The sequence below is a fragment of the Drosophila sulfurigaster genome, chromosome X, assembly GCF_023558435.1.
Source record: "Drosophila sulfurigaster albostrigata strain 15112-1811.04 chromosome X, ASM2355843v2, whole genome shotgun sequence".
NCBI classification, from domain to species: domain Eukaryota; kingdom Metazoa; phylum Arthropoda; class Insecta; order Diptera; family Drosophilidae; genus Drosophila; species Drosophila sulfurigaster.
Genome location: NC_084885.1, coordinates 19,855,197 through 19,877,423, shown reverse-complemented (window position 1 = coordinate 19,877,423; position 22,227 = coordinate 19,855,197). Strand labels below are relative to the sequence as shown.

The following is a 22,227-nucleotide window of genomic DNA, read 5'->3' as shown; positions in this document are numbered from 1 at the left end:
CTTCTTAGCGCCACGAACGGCTAAAAACTACCATGTTAGCAGCTGAAATACCAGGCGTACAGAAAGCAGCAGCAAGCACAACTGCAGAACGTCACTGGCTGTGAAAAATTTTACATGCTCTTCAAAGCTCAGAGTAATCTCCCTCTCTCTTTCTCTTCTTAGCTGCTCAGATCAGACTCCCGCTCTTACGATCCACATACAAGAGCACACGCTGTAAGAAACTGACCAATGGCAACGAGGCATATTTGACACCATTTGTAAGGAAATCTACTTGCCACTCTATTATGTTCGCCTGGTATTTCAGTTGCTCCACGTAGTATTTTACTAGTTCTAATTTTGTAACTGCGATAAAACAAAAGAGTTACTCATTGAACAGTCTTTGACTTTCAAATTCGAAATTGGCGCTAAAAAAAAAATAAATTTTTATAGCATACTTTGAGGGTGCAACTATGGTCTTTTTTCGAAAACAAGCTATATCTCGGCCATATCCTGTCAGATTTTCAAAGGACGAATATTGCCAGGATCGCAAGGACCTTCTCTATCGATTGGCATCAAAAAATGATGAGATCACAAAAGGATCCAAGAATTGAAATTTTTCGATTCAAAGTTCAAAGGATAACTCGAGAACTACAAGGATAATTGGAATGTCCTTTGACATGTTGTTAGGCCACATGAATACGCATCGAATGACATATTGCTTGCCAGGATACGCAAGGTCATTCTCAAGTTATAGCCTATTTTCTGTATAAACTTTATTTTGGCTCCTGTAAGGATGTTCGTCCTTTTGAGTATGTCAATCGGTTTGTATTTACTAGCCATATCCTCTTGACAAAGGACATCCTAATCGTCCTTCAAACAACCAAGATATTGTAAAAAAAAAACAAAAAAAATGACAACCAATATTTGTTAATTTTTAAAGGATTTATTTATTTTTTGTCGGTTACATTCAAATTTGAAATTTGAAATAGACGCCCAAATGAATGACGTCACGAATTTAGTAGATGACTTTCTGCAGTTCTGCTTGCTGCTGATTTATGTTCTCCTAGTATTTCATTTGATAACTGGGTAGTTTTTGCCATCATCTGTTGCTGTTGTTGGCCACTTGAAGCAGCCGCAAACGTCGAAAAATTTCCAAGTAAGCAGATGAAATACCAGGCGAACATGAATCAGCAGCAGGCAGAAATGCAGCAAGTCACTTGCTTATTTGATGGCCACAACTTTCGCTCCTGAAAGTATGCTACAAAAAATTTTATATTTTGCGGTTTTCATTACTCATTGCGCCAACGAACCATAGATGGCGCTACTAAGCAGTTTGTGACGAATCTATAAATTGCAATTGAATTTATATAGCTAGTGCTTGTCTTAGATCGGTTTGGCTTTATGAAAGCGGTCCTTGCGAGAAAGGACATTCCGATTGTCCTTGAAATGACCGAGATATAGTGGAATTTTTGGCTTTTTTCGACCACATCCTGTCACATATTCGTAGGATTGCAAATATTAAAAAAAATTTGGGTTTGTCTAAGAATAAAACACAATCATTTAGCTTTTGAAGTAAAAGGCTCACATTTATTAATTGTTTTATTATAGTTAATTTATTCAATAAATACACGCACATTAATAATTCAATAAAACATTCTCATTTATCAATATACATAGTTCAAAAAAGCGTTTCTCTATATATCTTTCTTGCATTAGCCTTCGCGCTATCTCTGTTTCGTTCATTCTGTCCGTCTTTGTCTATGTCTTTTCATTTCATTCTTGCTTAACTAATGCAAAACTACATGTAAACAAATCACCATTTAGTAGTTGCTGTCGATCATAAAATTTGTCTTCATTTTCGATTTGGTATTCTTTTTTTTTTTTTGTGTTTTTTTTTTGTTGTTTTGTTCATTGTTAGCTATTATAATTAAATAATTTGTATTTTTTTCATTATCATATACATATATATATATATATTTGTAGATGTATATATATATATAATTAAATAAGTTTTCGTATGCGCCGGAAAAACCAATAAAGCCAAAGCAACGCACTGGACCAATTCGTGTTTTGCATTTTCAATCAATTCGTATTCGTAATGTATATATAATATACTACTAATCCGATCTGCATGAATGTGCATATATATATTAATATATATATGCACATTTATGTAGATGCAAATACATACATATATTCGGGCACTGTAAATTTTAAAACAATTTACTTAATGTAGTATTAGTTGTAAGTATTAGTTTTAGTTCTCAAATACAACTAAGTAATATTACGTATTTTCCATTATGTTCTAGAACCAAAATGGAATGCATCTAAAGAGGTTTTTCATTTTTCATTTTCTTTTTCGTTATAAGGCTAAGATATTACAAGCTATTTAAGTATTGGCGTAGAATTTTTCAAAAGGTTTTTTCCTTGCGTTTTCATTTGTTAGTTTTTTTTTTTTGTTTTTTTGCTTTTTTGTAATTTTCATGACAGTTTTTGGTTTTCAAAGATTTCGAGTCGAGTTCAAAGTTCCTTCAGGCAGTTAAGAAATAACAAAAAAAAAAAAAAAAAAGTTAATTATAATAATCAGAATAGAAAATAGCAAAGCTGTTGAAAGCTTTCATTTAAGTAATGCACTTGAACGTGTCAAGTCCGAGTCTTGGGTTCGTCCTTAAATGCTATTTGGGGAATGCAGTTTTGTCATTGGTTCAATGTGTGGATAGAAAGAGAGAGAGAGAGAGAGATAGAGAGAGTCTTATGTCTAATGACTGCGATGTGCGACGCTTTCTGAGGTAACGACGATAATGTTAAGGGCCAGGCAAAATGCCAGCCACAAAAAAAAAAGTAGTAAATTAAATATAAAGTGTGTAAACAGTCGTTTGAGCTGGCCAGGAAGATGAAGCTGCTGTTGCTGATGCTGCTGCTGTTGCTAATACATGTCTCTTACTACGGTAATGGTAATAATAATAAAATAAAATACAAATTCAGCTGGTAACAAAAAAAATATCACGCATACGCCACGGTTGGACGCTTCTCCTCTACTCAATGCCAAAGGTGTTCGTCTCCTCGACGGCCAGCAGCAGCTTCTCGTAGAGCAACTCGGGCGTAGGATACGGCGGCAGATCCAGACGATTGAAGCACGTATGAGCCCGAGGCAAGGCATTCGGTTTGCCCCACTTCTCGATGCAGAAGCGTCGCGGTCCCGTCGATCCGCGCAACGCCGAGAAACCCTCATAGGGTATGCTCGAGGTGCCCGTGACGAACTGCAGCAGACGCAGTCGCTGCTCGTTGCTGAAGCGTTCGATCACCTGCCAGAACCAGACAATCACCTGATGGTTGTCGTGATAACCCGATCGATACTCGGTGTTCAGTCGCCAATCGTTGGTGTCGATCTCAGCGGTGCCCGCAATCACCAACTCCAGTTCGCGGGCATCGAAGACAGAGACAAGCCTGGCATCGACCACTTCGTAGAAGCCCCGGACTAGCGATTCGGTTTGCTCCTGGACGCCACGCTCCAGACGCCACTTGATCATCCGCTCGAGATACTCCTTCTTGTTCTTCTCATTCACAATCACATTCTTGCCGCCCGGCTTCAGTTCACGCTCCACAACGCGACCGAGCAGCTCCTCGGTGACACAGAAAGTGAGTCCGAGATCGATGCCGGTGCCAATGTCATTGTCGCGTATCCACTGCAACGACTGATGGAACTCATTGTCCAGCGACTCGAGATCACTCAGCGCCACCGGCAGACGCAACAGCGCCTTGTAAAAGGGTCGCGTGAAGAACGCATCCAGCAGATACTGATGCACCAGCGCCAGACCCAGCACACGACCGCTGAAGCGAAACCAATCGTGGCAATTGTCCACGAACGCCGACAGCGGCGACACTTGCACCGTGTACGTATCGTTGGCCGAGTACTCGAACAGTCCGTAGTAGGGATTGAAGAGTTCCCGCGACAGCAGAAAGAAGAACTCACGCGAAGGTCCGCCGTAATCAAGTCCCTCCTCGGTGTCCCAAAGTACGGCCAAGCGACCACGTTGAAGATCTTTCTTGTTCGCTGACATGATGCGACGAAAGGCGTCCTCCAGCAAATGACTGCGACGTATGTGTAATCTATGAAGAGAGGAGGAAATATATTATAGATTTGTCTCTATTTTTGTAATATATTATATTTATTGCTCAAATAAAATTGTTGAACCTTGATCATTAATATCTAAGAAAACCATTTATAGAGTTGTTATATTATATGTACTCTATACTTAATTATAGTTTAATATACTTTGTTATACTTTATTTATGATAAAAGATAATGTAAAAGATTAAGGTTTATCAATTTTAGACTACAGTCATTAGGTTTGAGCAAGAAATACAAAACACAAATATAATATTACTTATTAGTACTAAAAAAATGAAAGAAAATGATAAATACATAATTAACGATTATATTTCTTAATAATAAAAACAAAATGATAAGTACAACATAAATAACCCTTATGGTATTAATTAGAAATAACAACAATATAAAACAAAATGATAAATACAAAATAAACGATTATATAATTTAGAAATACCAACAAAATAAAACAAGATGAGACATAAAAAAGTAAATACACAAATTTCTATAATAAAAAATCGAATTTTGTGATACTTTTGAAAAGAATGTGAAATAATTAACTTCAACTTTAAACTTAATTGTAACTGCAGACATATTTTAAGTGATAAAATAAAAATTATAAAGTGACACAAAATATAGATCCTTTAAAAATTATTAAATAAAAGAAATATCTTTGAAGATTTACTTTTTTGTTGCAATAAATACAAATTAATAATCATTAAATTTCAATGCGCAAAATATCTAACTTGTTATATTAAAGCAAAGACAAAAATACCTTTAACGATTTACTTATTTTTGCAAAAATTATTAATAATCAATTTTTAACAAGGTATCAAATAGAGGTTTCTTTTTTAAATGTTTTGAATAAAATACTTTAAAAAAAACTTGTTACTTTTAAGCAACAAAAATTGTAAATTATTAAAAAATATATTTAATCATAATTTTGTAAAATTTAAAGAAAACCTATTAAGCTAGAGACTTTAACAATAATGACGCAATATAAAATATAAATAATTATACAAAAAATAAAAGATAATCATTCTTTTTAATATTTTAAAGAAAACCTATAAAACTATAAGCTTCAAAATAATTAAAAAATTATAAAAAAAATAATCATTATTTCTGAAAAAATAAAAGAAAACCTATTCAATTATAGACTATGAACGACATGAACGATATAGATAGATAGTTAAAGTATTATTATTTTTTTGAATGGAAAGAAAATCTATTCTATAGATAATAAATCTATTATAGACATTAACAATATGAACGATATATGATAGGTAGATACTTAAAATATAATTATTTTTAGGCGTTACTTAGTTCGTCGTCAGTCTAAAAGTCTGATTTAATTTTATGTAAGAATATATAGTATGTATATAGTAGTATATCATAATTGGTACTCACTTGAGCTTATGCGGTCCCTGACCGTAGCCCTTGGACTCCAGTTTGCGATAGAAGCTGCGCAGCTTGGCCTCAAAGTCGCGTCTGAATGGAGGCGGCGCCCTTTGCGGCATCCGTGAACTGAGCACCGGCGATCCTTGGGGACTTCGCTCTTCAATAGGAACATAGCTCATGATCTCCTGCTCGAACAGACTGCAAAGAGAGTGAGTGAGTGAGAGAGAGAGAGAGAGAAAGGGTAAGCACAAATTGATTACAAGCTGTCAAAAAGTGGTCGCAAACTCATATCGCGCAACTCGTTGTTGTTGTTGTTGTTGTTGTTGTCATTGCCTCGTAATTCATGCGCTGACGTCAGGCATATTAATCATTGGCCACTGCTCAATGACTGCCGAACTGCTTGCAATTGATTGCTTTGCTGTCTCTCTGTTGCCCGCTAAGCTGACAACTCACTAATGAGCCATATTAACTACAACAACTACAATTACAACTACAAAACTGCACAAACAACAGCTGTTTGGCAGGTGCAACAGATCGCAGTTGACTCCACCAAAAAAAATGTTGGGTTTATCAAAACATAAACATACCCTACACAATATTTGTTGATGGAAGGAAATGCATTTGATTTTTATAAAATATGCATAAGGCATAAATGTAAATTGAAGTTTAAAAAGATAAAGTTATATTATTGTAATCTTAGTTTAAATTGAATAAAACAAAATTCTTTCAGAAACCATAATATTTCAAAATACTAACATCGTACTAAAATAATGACAATATAGAGTTTACGAAACTATTGTAGAGACCCTATTATATTATATTATCTTATTTCTCACTAAAGTCATTTGTAAATTTCTAATGCTGTCTTCTCTTAATATAACATAAAAAGATAATATACAAAAAATACTAAGAAAATCAAAGAAATACCTTTTCCTTAAACTTATATTTCCCCACAAAGTGTTTTCTTAAAAATTATCTTATATTTTTTAAGTTTTCAATGACTTCCACTAAGAAAATCGAAGAAATACTATTTCTTTAAACTTATATTTCAATATAATCCTATTTGAGACTAAGTCTTTTTAAAATTTCTAATGCTGACACTTCTCTAAATATAACATAAAAAGTTAGTATTCAAAGAATACTAAGAAAGTCGTAGCAATATTATTTCCTTAATCTATATTTCCCCATAAAGTGTTTTGGTAAAAATTATCTTATTTCTGACTTGTCTTTTTTTAAATTTCCAATGCTGACTTCTCCAAATATAATATAATCATAATCTCTAAATATATAATCAAAAAATGAATAAAACATAAATAGTTAGTATTTAAAAGATACTCAGGAAATCGAAGAAATATTATTTCTTTAAACTTATATTTCGGTAAGAAAGTTCTATGTGTAATATTATGACTAAATCTTTTTAAAATGTCCAATGCTAACTTCTCTACATATAATATAAACAGTTAGTATTCAAAAAATACTGAACAAATCAAAGAAATACTACATCATGTAAGTCGCTAACAGCAAATAAAATTGTTTATGCTAAAATTTGCAGGGTATTTTCAACTTGTTAGAGAGCTAAGCAAAAAAAAAGAAAAGAAGAAATACTCTTTGCATGTTATTGCATTAGTCAAAGCTATTTAAATACACATCGCACATACTATATTTAGTATTTTTGCTACTGCTAGACAAAGTAGCGCCATAAATATTGTTATCGATAACGATTTCAGTTTGGCATTGATTGTAGTTAAAAATAAATAGAAATTTATTAAAAATGTGACACGAAACTTAAATGAAATTAGTTGACAATATGATATGAAGCTTGATCGCAGCCTACGACTACTTGCAACGTTGATAACAACAACGATAACGATGTGGATCAAGGTGTGAATTAACTGCTATATACATAGCACGAGCATAGATTTCGGCTTTTTTCTATTGTGACAACATTTTGAAGAATTAGTAAATGTTTGTTTAAGTACATTTTGAAAATTTAAAATTGGAAGACAATTAGTTTTGTTAAGACCTTTAGCGTTATCTTTCACTTTTCATATATCACGAAAAGTGCAACGTGCTTTTCAAAATTGAAAACGTGACACATTAAATAAAATAAATTGGATCAGCAAATGAATAAATATATTTGGAGTACTATCGTTTTTCTTCTGTTGTCAATTTCCATATTCAATTCTAAGCTCAGTATTATTTCCTTTTCATTTTGCTGTTTTCAATTATCGCATTCAATTCCAGCTTATTTATTTGCCCTTTCTTTCCGAGTGGGCATTAAGTATAACCCACTCAACAAAGTGCAGCCTTGATTTTCCATTTCGTAAAACAAATCGGAAAAAAAAGACACGGACAGGCGGAAGAATTTGAGGCAGAGACCGCAACAGACCTTGGGGGCGAGACTTTTCCGATGTCGATAATCGTTGATCGCTGATCGCTGATATTTATCGCTCCGATATCTGACACTTGAAATATTCTAATTGCTGATTCATAATTTGTTTTGAGCTCTCGTTTTTTTGTTTATATTTCGCGCTTACTTTTTGACCTTCAACTTGAATTTGAAAATTGGTCAATTAATAACGCAAATTATGGCGATCGGCGGCACGCTGTGGTCAAAAGGGCGGAGTGGGCAAAGAGGTAGGCGAGGGGCAAAGGGAAGGGGCGTGTCCGTGCAGTAGTGACAACAGTTTTGGAGTGCAATTAACGCCTCTTTCGCAGCGCGCACGGAAATGACTAATTTACGTATATATAGAATAGATATATTTATTAAGCCCAACGCTCGATAAAAAAAGAGTAAATTTGGCAACAAACGCACGAAAACAACAACAACAACGAATGGAAACTGATCGGCAAATATAATGTGGAGCTGTGTGTCAAATTACTTTCAAAATTGAGCCGAGCTTACAAGTTATTAGCGATTATTAGCCACACACAGGAAATTGCAATTAACTTGAATTAAAAGAGAACAAAAAAAACAAAAAAAAGAACGCGACGCAAAACGCGTGCGACTTTTGTCACCCACAAGTGGTGAGAGTGGTGAAAAGGGGTGAAAAGTGGTGGATTCGTTGTTACGTATGTTGTTGTTGGTGTTTGCTCATCCTCTGCCGCTGCTGCTGCTTCTTCTTCTTCTATTCTGGTTCGCAGCAGTTTTGAGTGCAATTTGAACAGCAATGGGTCGCGTTATATTTATTTTTGGGTGCGGTTCAATTCAATTAACCGAGATCTTCATTGAAAATTCCAGTTAACAAAAATAAAATAAAACAAGCAAGCTATGAATAACCCCTCAAAGTATGTCAGAGTCGAGCTTATTATATATGTACACATATTCAGTCAGATTTAACCCCAGCTCAACTCAAGTGCGAACGTCAAAAGCAAGTCTTATCGATACGGGGCTATTGAACCGTTAGTGAAATCACATTACTTTCTAAGTTTTGTTTTTCCTTTTTATCTGAAACTAACTGCCACATGCCGGATGCATAACATATACAGTATATAGTATATGTTATGTTAAGTACATATTAGAGAAACATTACAAAGTATCATGAAGCAAAAGGGTTCGATAAGAACTTCAATTCTAACAGGTCTCTACAAGTTATCTTAAGTTCAGAGACTGCGAATGTAACATTTAATATCGAAGGCAGTTGAGATAACTTATTTGTCTTGGAAACAATAATGACAAAAAGAAATCTTTTTATTTAAGAATTTGAATTGAAAGTTACTCAAAGATAAGCATATATATTTTAATTAGAATATAGTTTAGTTGTTTACTTTTAAGAAAACTGTTAATATAATCGGGGAACTCAACTTATTTACAGTGGGATATCATTTAACATGCTCAGCAAAAGAAATAATTTTCAGTTCCGTTTTAGAGTCTGCGACTGACACCAAACAAAATTTGTTTATTGGCATTGCCATTCTCTACAAAGTATTCACAAACTTAAGTTCCAATTTCATGGCAGAAAGTTTTCAGTTTCCACTGTGGTTGCAAAGAAAACAAAATTCCTAAAATACTGCCGATGATGGACAAAAACTTGATGATGACAAACTTGACTCACTTGGCCCACATGGTGTTGTAGGTGTAGCTGAACTTGGAAAAGAGTCCCATGGTGTTGTTGTTGTTGCAGTTGTTGCTGTTGTGGCAACCCTGGCAGGCGGCCCTTCTAATGGATTCTCAATTAGCACAGTGTAAAATTCAATTTAAGCAACCAAATAAATATAGAAATGGAAAAGCCAACAAAACAATATGTGCAGCTAGACGAAATATAAAACCTTATAGCGAAGGCAGCCAAGCGACTGATTTGCTTTTCGGTCCAAATGGGCGCTACGAGCTGTAAAGCCGCGTAGGTGTTGCAGTAACCCCCATGCAGTCAGAGCGAGAGAGATAGCAACAGAGAGAGAGAGAGAGAGAGCGCGCGAGTGGTGGAAAGAGGGAGCGAAGAACGATAGCGTTGATAAGCAGCACGATAAAACGCAAGCGTTGTTGGCTATTACGAATTTAATAACAAACCGATGTCGCAACTTCTATAAAAAAAAAAAGAAGAGAGACTAAGTGCGTGCAACAGAGTGAGAGAGGGTGGAGAGGGGGGAGAGGGGTTCACAGTTTTGGGGGTGGGTAATCCGGCAACAGGCTATTTCAACAGTTGATCGATTGTCATCGATTTCGAATGTGTGGCAACAACTACAACAACAACAACAGCAAGTGCCTCGATAAGCAGCGCACAACAAATTTTACATTGTTGTGTCGTAATTTGAGTAAAATAAAAACGCCACTCGAGTTATTCCCCTACGCGCTCTTTAAAACTATTTCTTTGGCATCACCTCCTCATGTTGCAACAAAACATCATCTCCACTTCACAGCTTGACAATTTGTTGGCGTTGGCATTCCTTTAACCCGAAACCCTGGGAGCCAAACTAGAATCCAAATCTATATATGTTTGTATGTGTTCTAAGCAATCCGTCGTTCTGTCCGTCCGCGCATTCCATGCAAATTTCTGGCTTCCGCTGCCAAGCTGCATTGCAATTTGAAAACTGCATCAGGAGCAGAAAAGAAAACCCACATTTTGGATTAGACTGATAATGACGCAGCATTGGATGAAATGTGCTTTTCTAGCATTATTGTGGGAAGTGATTCATTATATGCATATGTATATATTGAGGATGAGTCCGAATATAGTAAACAAGTGCCATGCGTGAAATCTGATATCTCAGGATGTAGCTCCACAAAGTACGCAATTTAGAAGCACAGCAAATAAACAAACAACCTGAAGAGGAAGAGCGAACGTCTTCTATAGCTTTTTACAGCTTCTCAACAAATGTTCCGTTTTTGCAAATTAAACTTAGTATCAAACAAGTAAGAAAGTTACAGTCGAGTGTGCTCGACTGTGAGATACCCGCTACTTATTTTTAATAAGGGCAAAATATTGTGGTATTATTTTCAAAATATACCGAAAATACTGAAAAAATACTAAAAAAATATACCAAATGGTATGTTTGGTATACCGATACAGCACACCATTCAAGATATACCATAGACGGCACAATGTACCAGATTGTCGGCCAAAGCAACTAAGATCCCTAGTAAGTAGGCGTTTTTACCCATACAAAAGTATTTCTTTAATAACTTCCACAATTTTTATCTGATCGCAACCAAATTTTCAGGAATCATAACTACTATAGTAATTATTGTATATACCAAAATTCGCAACTCTAGCTTCAAAATTACGCTTGCTATACGATTTTTTTGATTTGCGGGGGCGGAAGTGGGCGTGGCAAAAATTTGAAACAAACTTGATCTGCGTGCAAACATAACAAATGCTGTCGAAAAAAAATTATAGCTCTATCTCTTATAGTCTCTGAGATCTAGGTGTTCATACGGACGGACGGACAGACACACAGACGGACAGACGGACAGACGGACAGACAGACAGACGGACATGGCTATATCGTCTCGGCTGTTGACGCTGATCAAGAATATATATACTTTATAGGGTCGGAGATGCCTCCTTCTACCTGTTACATACATTTCCTGCCGGCACAAAGTTATAATACCCTTCTACCCTATGGGTAGCGGGTATAAAAACATAAACAAGAAAGCTTTTCTCAAGTCTATCTGAACACGCTTCGTAAGCAAATATACTAAATTATTTAGTATTGATCACACATTTATTTTATCGGTTATGAATAACGATAAATAAAATAAATAAACAATAGATCAATAATAAATAGAAACTAATATTGTTTACAAACTTATTTTTGTCGATTAATAAAATAATTAGTCAATAGTGAAATAATCTATCAAAACAAGAAATAACCAATATCACAAATTTGATATTTGAATGGAATGATAAATAAACAAAAATTGGTAAATATGCAATTTAAAATATGTAGTTAAATGGTTAAAATAATCATTTGGTATAATTGTCAAACACATTTTTAGGCAACAATTATTTAGATGTAGTAAAATTTGTTGATTATGATAATTTATCACAAATATGAACAAACTCTAATGATAACTTAGTAATTAGCTCGAAATATGGAAATATTCATTTTTGTATTTGCTTAAATTTGACATTATTTTAAGAAATTTCAAAGAGAAAAAGTTTGAAAACGAAATGTAATTTAATTTATAAAAATTCTGAATTATCTTGAAATTTATTACGCCAAATATATAGTTTGAATTTTTACAAAAGTATTGTATTCATTATGAATTAGTTATGGTTTGCAAAATAAAGCATTGTAATTTATGAAAATTGGCAATTAAGTATGTTTAGAGTTTCTAAACATTTTCGAATAGTATTTCAGAACAATTTATTACACGAAAAGGGCGGAAGACAAAAGATGTATTTTAGTATTTAGTAATAACTCTTGAGTTACTCATAGCTACCAATATAGCTGGTATTTTGTAATATACTAGTTTTAATCTTTATGTCGCTGTTGCAGTATTTCACATATGCAAGTAATTTACACGCTTTTTAGTCATCGTTAAATAATCGTGCATATTTGTTGACACATAAACCGCACAGCGAGAGAGAGAGAGAGCGAAACAGAGAGAATGGGGGAGATAGAAAGAATGAGAATGGAAGGGGAAGTTTTTGTTGTTGTTTCTCTTAGAATTATTCGGCACTTACACAGCCCAAACGATGTAGGCAGCCTTCGAAAGGAAGCCCATGTTGTTGTTGTAGTATTACCACTAATTCTTGTTGTTGTTGATCTAGTTTAAGTTGTTGTTGTTGTTGTTGGTGTTGCTGTTTGGTGCCCAAAGCCTTGAGCACGGAATGGTTAACCATGCCGTTGATAATTTTCAGAATTCTTTATCAAACTCACTTCACAAATTTATGACAAACAACATCAACAAAACACAAAAAAAAAAAAGAGTGGCAGTTGATTTTGTATTTAATTGCACATTAAATATTTATTTTAGCATCAATTATTGATGTTTTGCAAGGCGCGCGTTGCACTAACAATGCTTCTAGTGTTTATGTTTTCTTTTGTGTTTTTTTTGTTTCTTGTGAATTTCAATTTCTATTTATTTAACGACGAGTTTTAAAGAGACGCGCGCGAAATTTGTCGACTGGAGAATGACCTCGGAGTCTAAATAAATGCGAGTTGTAGTATTATTAATACTTCTATTATAGAGTTGAAAGCTTTATTAGCCAGCTGATCGGGTCGGGTCGCATTAGATCGGATCGGATCGGATCGAACGTAACTACTTAAGTCGGGCAGCGGCGCACACAGAATGGACGCGTTTGTCTAGCGCCCAACCGATAAATATGAAATTCGAATTGGAAATGGAAATGGCAACAACAAGAACATGAACCACCACAGCAACAACAACAACAACAACATCAACGAAATAAAACAACACCGAACGCAGAACACACAAAACACTAAACACTAAAGAAAATTATTTAATTGTAAATTTGTTTCTGTTTTCATTATTTCGCTCACTCGCTCGCTTCGCATTCGGATTCGGCTTCGCTTTCGGTTTCGGTTTCGGCTGACCGGCCGAAGTGCAGCCGAAGCGAAGCGATCAAACGAACTCTTGCCGAACTTCAAATTCTGAATTCGAATTCTGCTGCGCGGCTGCGACTGCCTCAACCTCAAGAACCCCAAACGGACGTCGCACAGTGGGCCACAGTTGTGCAATCTAATTAACACAAATTCGAAATGTCGAAATGCATTAAAGTTATCACTTTGCTTTGCTAAATTAAAGAGCAGCCAACTTTTTTTTAGCTTTAATTGTTAATATATTAATCACAATATTTAAATTGTGTGGTGGAGACATTAACATGTTGTGGAAATTATAAAATATTTTGAAAGTTCAAGGAAAAGCATAAGGAACAATTTAGGGAATCATGAGGAACATGTTAGTGAACATTAATGTGGTATTCAAAACTTTTGAGTATAAATGAAATTTCCTCTTGGCTGGTCACTCCTTATTGAAATGAAGTGTCTTTTACAACAAAAAGAAAAAAGAACAACTATACCAAACGCTACAGAAAAAGCGTATACTTAGAGGAATGTCCAGCTAATAGAGATGTTTGCTTTACATCTTAAATAAAACAATTACACTGTATTACACTTCATTACTATGAAATATGTCTGCCTTCTAAATTAAACATCGCATTGAACTGAATCATTTATAATTATCACTTGAACCACTGTTCATTGACAAATCAAGCGAGGGGAAGGGGCGGAGCAGAAGGAGAGTGTGAGGGGCGAAGGAAATGAACTGCTGAAACTGAGTCATTTAGTTGGGCTGCACTTTTGATTACATCGACGAAGGGCTGTGCATGAGACGACAACGTCGACGTCAACGACGACGTCAACAGCGACTGCGACGCGAGGCGACGAGAGGCGAGGCGACGACGCAACCGAAGCCGAGTGTTATTATTGTGGCGTTGGTCATGGTTATAGGCTGTGGCTCATCAGCTGCCAGTCGGCTGACTGAGCGAATAACGGACAGAGCAAGGCGGGGCGGGGCGGTGTCTGGGTGCGCCATGCACTTAGCACGCCCAAATGCAGCAGCAGCAGCAATAACAACAACAATAATAACAGTAATGCAAAGAAGCAGAACAGTAGCGTCCACTGTGCACTGCGACGCATGCGCAGCCCCAAAACGCGAGACTGAGAGAGAGAGAGAGAGAGATAGAGAGAGAGACCGACCCAATGAACTGTAAACGAAGCGAGACGAGAACAACTAACCCCAGGCAGAGGGAGTCAGCAAAGATTCGCCTTCAATGGGTCAAATAACAAACACAAATAGCCCCAACAGAAGCAGAAAAAACCCGATGCTTGTCAACGCTTCAGTTGTGTCAAAAAAAAACGAAAGAAAAAAATAACAAAAAATGCTAGAGAATAATCATCGTGATCATCATCATGATGAAGTAAATGACGTAGATGTAGATGTTTTGTGGCTGCCACACCCCCTCAATATCAAAAGCAAGCTTAGCTGCAGCTGTAGCCAAGATCGGCCAATAAATTATGGTTTATTAGCAAATTGAAATTTGGGTTAAATTGTCCCCAATCAGTTTCGTTTCGATTCGTTTTTTGAGGATTAGGCTGGCGACTTTTAGTGCCCCTTTTTTTTTTGCTTGCTTGTTGACACTCGCCTTCGTGTGGGCGTGGCCGCACTCTAGAGTCGAGAGTGGAGAAGCTAACACGTTTATAAATTATTGGAATACCGCTAATGATTGCTAAACATCTGCGACAACCTAAGGGTATTCCTGAGTCGGATTGTAATTAGGTTCGTTGTTTAGAAAGGAATTTAAGTTAAATGCTAAATGTCAGTGGAAACTCCCTCAGCAAAAACCTCTCTTAGCCGGACACTTCTTATAAAGCGAAGAAGTGATGAGCTACCAGCAAACAATATTTTCTCTGTAAAATGAATTGATCATCGATAAACGTCGCTTGAAAATGAATTAAAAAGGATTGTTTAAATTAACAATGAAAAAATTAAAGAGACAATAAGATCGATAGCATGTTATCGATAACAAATGCAAGTTAAATCCTCAAAAATGTAATTGATACTCGTTCAAAACTAAAAATTTTGTTATTAACAAATTCAATTATTACGTTTAATTATTAATTATGAAAAACTGGAAGAAATTACTGTTAAAATTCGACTGAGAAAATATGTTGAATGGGATGTTGATGTTGTTGATGATTGGACAATATAAATTAAAAACTATTCTAGATTTTAAACTGGGTATATAATATCATTCATTATAATTCGAAAAAATAATATAGTAATGAATTTATATTAATTTCAGATATTAATTGAGTAAAACAAATATTAAAACAATAATGATTATCTATTATAAAAATTTGTAACGCTCAACTAAAACTTTAATACTATTTTATATGAATTGTTCACACAAACGAAATTATTTCGATGCGATTCTGTGTATGCTTCAAAACGTACAAAAAACAAAAATTAAAATTTTCGGATCCTAATTTTAATGATAATTAAAATATTTTTTAGTTTTAGCTTCCACAATAACAAGAAATATCTGAGCTTTCTACAGGTTTTCGGCGCAATCGCAACCAATTAAATTGGGGAATATCTTGTTTGATTTGGTTTGTCAACTAAATTGATTTGTCATGAGAAACCGATTAGGTTTATTAAACGAAATTGCAACTGTTGCCAAATTTGGCAAAAGAGAGCAAAAGCGAAAGAGACAGAGAGACCTTAGTCATAGAATTATTGACAATTAGCAAAGCATTTACTTCCAGCACGTCATCATTCAGTTGGAGTGCTGTAAAACGCTGTGGGACTGTCCACTCCCACGGCGAGCGCTGCCAACTTGCATTTGCCGGTGCGCCTCTTTGGGACGCAATCAAGCGGCATAATTTGTCTAATTGAATGCAATTAAATCGCTCGATAGTCGATTGCCGATCGGCGATCAATGCTCCGACTAATCTTAATCTTTCGACAAGTTGTTTTGGTGTTTTGTATTCAGAGATTAAGGTCACCGAAATGCATGTGAATATTTCCTCAATATTTGTGGTTAGAGTGTAAACGAGTACCGACGACGAGGCAATTATAAACAATAAGTAAATAAACGAACGATACGATACGATACGATCCGATTCGATTCAATTTGAAGAGAAGGAGGTTTTCCAAAACCAATTTGTTGTCGATGCCTATTAACCTTGTTTGGCAAATGAGTTAACAGCAGCAAGCAAACGCAGCCTTCAAAGCCATTTTCAATTGCAATTAACACACATGCGGGCACACACAGAGAGTAACCAACTAACTAACTAACTGCAATGCGGTGCACTGAAGCAGGACCAACAACAACACCTCAAGAACCATTGCACCATCAACGAATGGCATCAATTTATGCCAAAACCTTTGCCAAGTGCATGACTCGGACTTGAAATTAAATTGCATTCAGTCTGTCAGTCTGTCTGTCTGTCTGTCTGTCCATCTGTCTAATCGGAATCGGAATTGCACATTGAAATTGTGACTCACCTGAGCAATATGGTCAGCTGTAGGTCGTGACCCAGACGCTCCAATGCCGGAACACCTTCCACCCTCAGTATGTTGATCTTTTCGCGCAGCGATCGCGACACTGTGTGCTGTCCTTGTCGCTCTCGCAGTATCTCCAGTATATTCGGCTGTCGCAGAAAGGCAATAACCTGGAAAATGAAAGAAGAATTGTTAGATAATTAGGATTAAACAATTATTGATTATTTACTAGATTTTGTCAATCGAATTCCTGATTAAGGATGGATATTTAATTAGGAATTCGAGTAATAACATCTCATCGATGTTTGTAAATAACCTAACAATATCTCATCAATGCTATTAAATAAGCGAAAATTATTCTAAGTCTTAAATCATTAAAATTTAATAACATTTGTTAAAATTAATTTAGCTTCGAGATGTAAATAACCAAAGAGTTATTCTAAATTTCAAATTAAAATATTATAACTCAAAGTTCAACTTGAAAACATCAGTCTAGATTACAAAATTTTGTAATCCATCGAAATTTCGAACATCGAAATTTATGCACTTTTTAGCCCAAAATTCTTGGTACTAAAATTTTGATTTTAGAAATTTTGCTCTATCACTATCTCTGTCCATCTCTCCCTCTCTCTATCTATTTCTATCTCTCCCTCTCACTCTCTCTATCTCTCCCACTCTCTATCTCTCTATTTCTATCTCTTCCTCTCTATCTCTATCTCTCCCTCTCTCACTCTATCTATCTCTCCCTATATGTCTCTCTCAATCTCTCCCTCTCTCTCTATCTGTCCTTCTATCTCTCTCTTTTACTCTCTATCTCTCCCTCTTTCCCTCTATCTCTATCTTTTACTCTCTCTCTATATCTTTCTCTCTATCTCTCCATCTCTATCTCTATATCTATCTCTCCATTTCTGTCTCTATCTCTCCCTTTCTATCTCTATCTCTCCCTCTCTCTCTATACATTTATCTCCCCCTCTCTCTCTCTCTCTATATATATATATTTCCCTCTCTCTATATACATATATCTCCCTCTCCCTCTATCTCGATCTCTATCTCTCCCCCTCACCCTTTCTCTTACTCTCTCTCTCTGTCTCCCTCTCTCTCTCTCTCTTTCTCTCTATCTCTATATCTATCTCTCCCTCTCTCTCTATATATATCTCCCTCTCTATCTATCTATATTTCCCTCTCTCTCTCTTTCACTCTATCTCTGCCTCTTACTCTCTATCTATCTCTCCCTCTCTCTCTCTCTATCTCTCTCTATCTATCTCTCTCTATCTATCTCTCTCTATCTATCTCTCTATCTCTAACTCTATCCCTCTCTCTCTCTATCTCTCCCTGTCTCTCTATATATATCTCCCTCGCTATCTATCTATACTTCCCTCTCTCCCTCTTTCTCTCTATCTCTCCCTCTCTTCCTCTCTCTCACTATCTCTATATCTTCATCTTTCTATCACCCTCTCTCTCTATTTGTCTTGCTCACTCACCTTTTCGTTGTAGGCAATGGGCACATCCTCGTACCCCGCTGCTGTGGCTCCGCTGAGGCTGCCACTCGCATTGCTGCTGGAACTACAACTCGGACCCCCGCCACCCGCCGCTCCGCCCAGGCTCAAGGCACACGCAATGGCTGCAGCCGTGGTGCAATTGTGGGCGGCGGCAGCGGCAGCTGAGACATTGCTGCGGCAGGGGCGTGGCGGTGGCAAAGGCGGCACACCCGAAATGGAGGCAGCAGCGATGACGCTGCTGTTGCTGCTGCTGCTGCCGGCTGTGGAGCCACTTGGGGTGGAATTAATGTGGCCACTGGTGGCGGACAAACAATTGCCATCCACCAGATCCGGTTGTGGCATAAACTGTTGTTGTTGTTGCTGCTGCTGCTGTTGCTGCTGCTGCTGCTGACGATGGCGGACGACACGGGGACAATCGACGGGGAGACGAGGATCCATGAACGAAGTTTTCCGATGCTGATGATCGATGAAGAACTGTTTGCCCGTCTGATCCATTTTGGTCTCCCAGCACGAAGGCAACTCGCGCGTCAACTGGGCAAAAGTGTTGACCAAGGCAACCAAATCCTTGTTGTACTGATACCGCTGAAAGCACTGCGGATCCCGACGTATACGCATCACCATGTGCTTCAGCGCCGCGTTGCGATTGTAGATGGCCAAGGCGGCCTCATTGGTGTGCAGCAGCGAATAGAAGTCCGGACGACACAACATCAACACCGCCGGATGTATGGCAAGCTGTGTGGCTGTTGCTCCCACTGTTGTCGACGATGCTGCCACCGCTCCTGCTCCTGCTCCTGCTCCCACTGCAGTGGCTCCTAAAGCGGCACTAGCTCCGGCGCCAGCTGCTACGACCGCCGCCGCTGTCGAGGAGGATTGGGCCCGAGATAAACTGTAGAGCTGCGCATTGTCCGCCGGCTGCAGCGATGACAAACGATTCTCGTTGGTGATGGTGCGTCGTATGGACTGATAGCGACGATCCAGCTGCTGGCGATGATGCTGCTCTCGCCCCGCCACTGGCACCGCCGTTGTGCTCGGTCCGGGGCGTTGCCACGATGTGGTGCGCGTCGTGTGATCAATGTAAAAGATGCGACCATGACTGTCCATGCGTGCCTCCCACGCTGGAGGCAATGGCTCTGCCACGCCCCCAGCTGCAGCGGCTCCAGCGTGCTCCAAGCTGCCCGCTGCTGTGCCAGCTGCTCCTGCGGCTGCCGCTGCTGCTGCCGCCGCCGCCGCTGCAGCTGCTGCTGCTGCAGTGCGTTCGGGTATCGAGGGCAGTCGAGTGCTGCTTATGTGCAGCATTTCATTGTTGTCCACGGCTGCGGCAGCAGCGACAGCATCGGCTTCGCTCAACGCTGCCGCATTGGCAGTGACCGCTTGCAGACGCGCATGACGACGTGCATGATGCGTTGGCGTTGGCGGGCAAATCAAACCAACGCCGGCGGCTGCCGCTGCTCCAGCTCCAGCTCCAGCAGTTCCTCCTCCACCTCCTCCACCGCCAACACGCTTCAGCAGCCGCTGCTGCGGTCGCTGTGCATGAAAACTGGGCGTGCCTGGCGCCGGCGGCGTCTGTGGCAGCGGCAACACTCCAGCTGCAGCTCCCGCTCCCGCTCCAGCAACCGCAGCAGCTCCTCCAGCTGCCTCCAGGCCGCCCACGCCACGCCCACGTGTGGGTGAATGCTGCTCGGGACTCAAGCTCAAATCCAACGGCGATGCACTGCGCGTGGAGCAACCCGAGGGCGGACTACGCTGACGCTTCGGCGAGAGCAGGAGACGCGGTGAATGCTCCTCGCCATTGCCAACTGCAGCGCCAGATGCTTTGCCATTGGACAGGGCGCGTGTGAGCGGACGATGCTGTCGCAAATAGGGAAAATGATGTGCGGCCAAAGCGTTGCCTCCGTTGCTGTTGCTGGGCAAGCTGCTGCTGCTGCTGTTGCTACTGTTGTGATTGTGCTGCTCCTGCAGCGGAAATGTGGGCGGAAATTCGTAGGTCATGTGGGCAGCTGGCACTTTCTGTGTGCTAATCGTATTGATGTAGCTATCGGGGCCAATCTTCTTCTGCAGCAGCGGCTTGAACCGCATCGGCGGTGGACTTGCCTCGGCAGCATTGTTGCCGCTGCTGCCATTCGCATGCTGATGATTGGGATTGGGAAAACGCAGCGGTGAGCTGTTGTTGCTGCTGCTGCTGTTGCTGTATCCGCTGGCCACATCGTCATCGGTGTCGAGTATATCGAACTTGAACACATCGCCCTGCAGCTTAAATTCACGGCCCAACACACGCGGTGGCCACGAACGCTCCAGCGGACGATGCGCTGTCGGTTGACGCAAATGTTGCTGCTGCTGCTGCTGCTGCTGGTGTTGTTGTTGTTGCTGTGGCGTTGGTTTGTGGTGTCGCTGCTGCAGCGCTGCCGCTGCGCCCAACAAACTCTCCACAGCGGCCGCCTCCTCATCCACATCGTCGTCGTCCACGTCCACATGCACATCAATGTTGTCCTGATGCTGATGCTGATGCTCGTCGGGCAACTGTTGCTGCTCCTCGGCCATGCTCAGGTTGTCGACCATTTCGGCGGGCACCGTTTCAAAGCATTCGCGTGCCACCCACAGATTGAAGCTGTCGCCATTGGCGGTCGCAACTGTTTTGGGTTTGCGCTTGCCACCATTTTGTGGCGACAGTGTCCAGGATTTGCGTCGTGCGCCGCCGCCAACGCTGCAGCTGCCATCGCTGCCAATGCTGCCATTGCAGGAGCTCGACGGCGACAGCGTTGATCCCGCTGCTCCAGCTATGGCTGTCGATGCGCCAGCTGTCTCGCAGGATTTTGTTGAGAGCAGCGCTTGATGTGGTCGCGGCAGTGCATCTTTAATAGGCAAACTTGCACTGACTATGGCTGGAAATAATTGAATTAGCTTCGACATGTTTTAAAAAACACTCGACCTAGGGAGACTTACCCGCCTCGTTGTTGTCCACTGCGCGCGCAGCTTCATCAATGGCAATTTGTGGGCTCTCGTCACAACAAATATTTACTCTGACGTCACTGCCGCTGGCCAAAGTCAACGAACTTTGGAATGCCGTTTCAAGCTCATCACTTTCATTGCCATTGCGCGCCTCATAGTAAGCATCCTCCTTGGCATCATCCTGCTGCTCTTCTGTTTCGTCCTCCTCCTCCTCCTCCTCTTCGTCATCGTCGTCGTCTTCATCATCATCAGCATTGCGTTGCGCTGTTGTTGTTGTTGTTGCTGCTGCTGCTACTGTTGTCACTTGGTTGTCGTGCTCAGCATCCATTGGACTCTCAGTTGGAGTTTCCATCCTGCTGCTGCTGCGGCTGCTGCTTACCCCGCCCCAAAAACTGGTGCTGCTCTACTTTTTTATAGATTTTCTGTTTCGCATAATATTGGCTCTGCTGCTACTGCTGCTGCTGCTGTCGTCTCTTCTTGGACTGCGCTGCTGCTGCTTCTGCTTCTGCTGCTGCTGCGTTGTTTCTCTTCTTGCTATCGATAATTTCGTATGCTGCAGAAAACAGCTGTTCAATGGACCCACATTATTAACCAGCACTGTACAATTTGCACAACAACAACAACCACACGGTTGCCCTCATTTTCACAACATCACTGTATGCAGAAAAAAAAAGCCAAGCAAAATGTAAACAACAGTATGACCAGCAATCAATAAACTGTGTGCCCAGTCAATTGCGCACTGCGCAACAGCAAAAATACCACAAAATACTGCCACAAATTAGAATTTTAAGCACAGCGCGGGCGAAAATAACTATGAAATA

General features: G+C 39.3%; 1 protein-coding gene across 3 annotated transcripts; it reads right to left on the bottom strand.

The window, feature by feature from the left end:
- Nucleotides 1-1,788: 1,788 nt before the first annotated feature.
- On the bottom strand, nt 1,789-22,081 carry LOC133848326 (E3 ubiquitin-protein ligase HECW2). Of its 3 annotated transcripts, XM_062283830.1 has the most exons (5): nt 21,401-22,081; nt 18,443-21,339; nt 16,965-17,131; nt 5,498-5,686; nt 1,789-4,089 (listed from the first exon to the last, which is right to left on the bottom strand). In XM_062283830.1, the coding sequence occupies exons 1-5, from the start codon at nt 21,756-21,758 to the stop codon at nt 3,015-3,017; spliced, it is 4,686 nt and encodes a 1,561-aa protein (XP_062139814.1). In that variant the 5' UTR covers nt 21,759-22,081; the 3' UTR covers nt 1,789-3,014. The 3 variants fall into 3 exon arrangements, with proteins under 3 accessions (XP_062139814.1, XP_062139816.1, XP_062139815.1); XM_062283832.1 differs by lacking the exons at nt 16,965-17,131; nt 18,443-21,339; nt 21,401-22,081 and adding an exon at nt 12,616-12,849; XM_062283831.1 differs by lacking the exons at nt 16,965-17,131; nt 18,443-21,339; nt 21,401-22,081 and adding an exon at nt 9,544-9,712.
- Between the last annotated feature and the right edge of the window lie 146 nt (nt 22,082-22,227).

Excerpts from the sequence above, each read along its gene's own strand:
- LOC133848326 (XM_062283830.1), bottom strand. The coding sequence starts at position 21,758 with ATGGAAACTCCAACTGAGAGTCCAATGGATGCTGAGCACGACAACCAA. Across the intron at positions 5,687-16,964 it reads CAGCTGACCATATTGCTCAG|TCTGTTCGAGCAGGAGATCA; the intron begins GTGAGTCACAAT and ends CTCTCTTTGCAG. Across the intron at positions 4,090-5,497 it reads CAGGGACCGCATAAGCTCAA|ATTACACATACGTCGCAGTC; the intron begins GTGAGTACCAAT and ends CTCTCTTCATAG.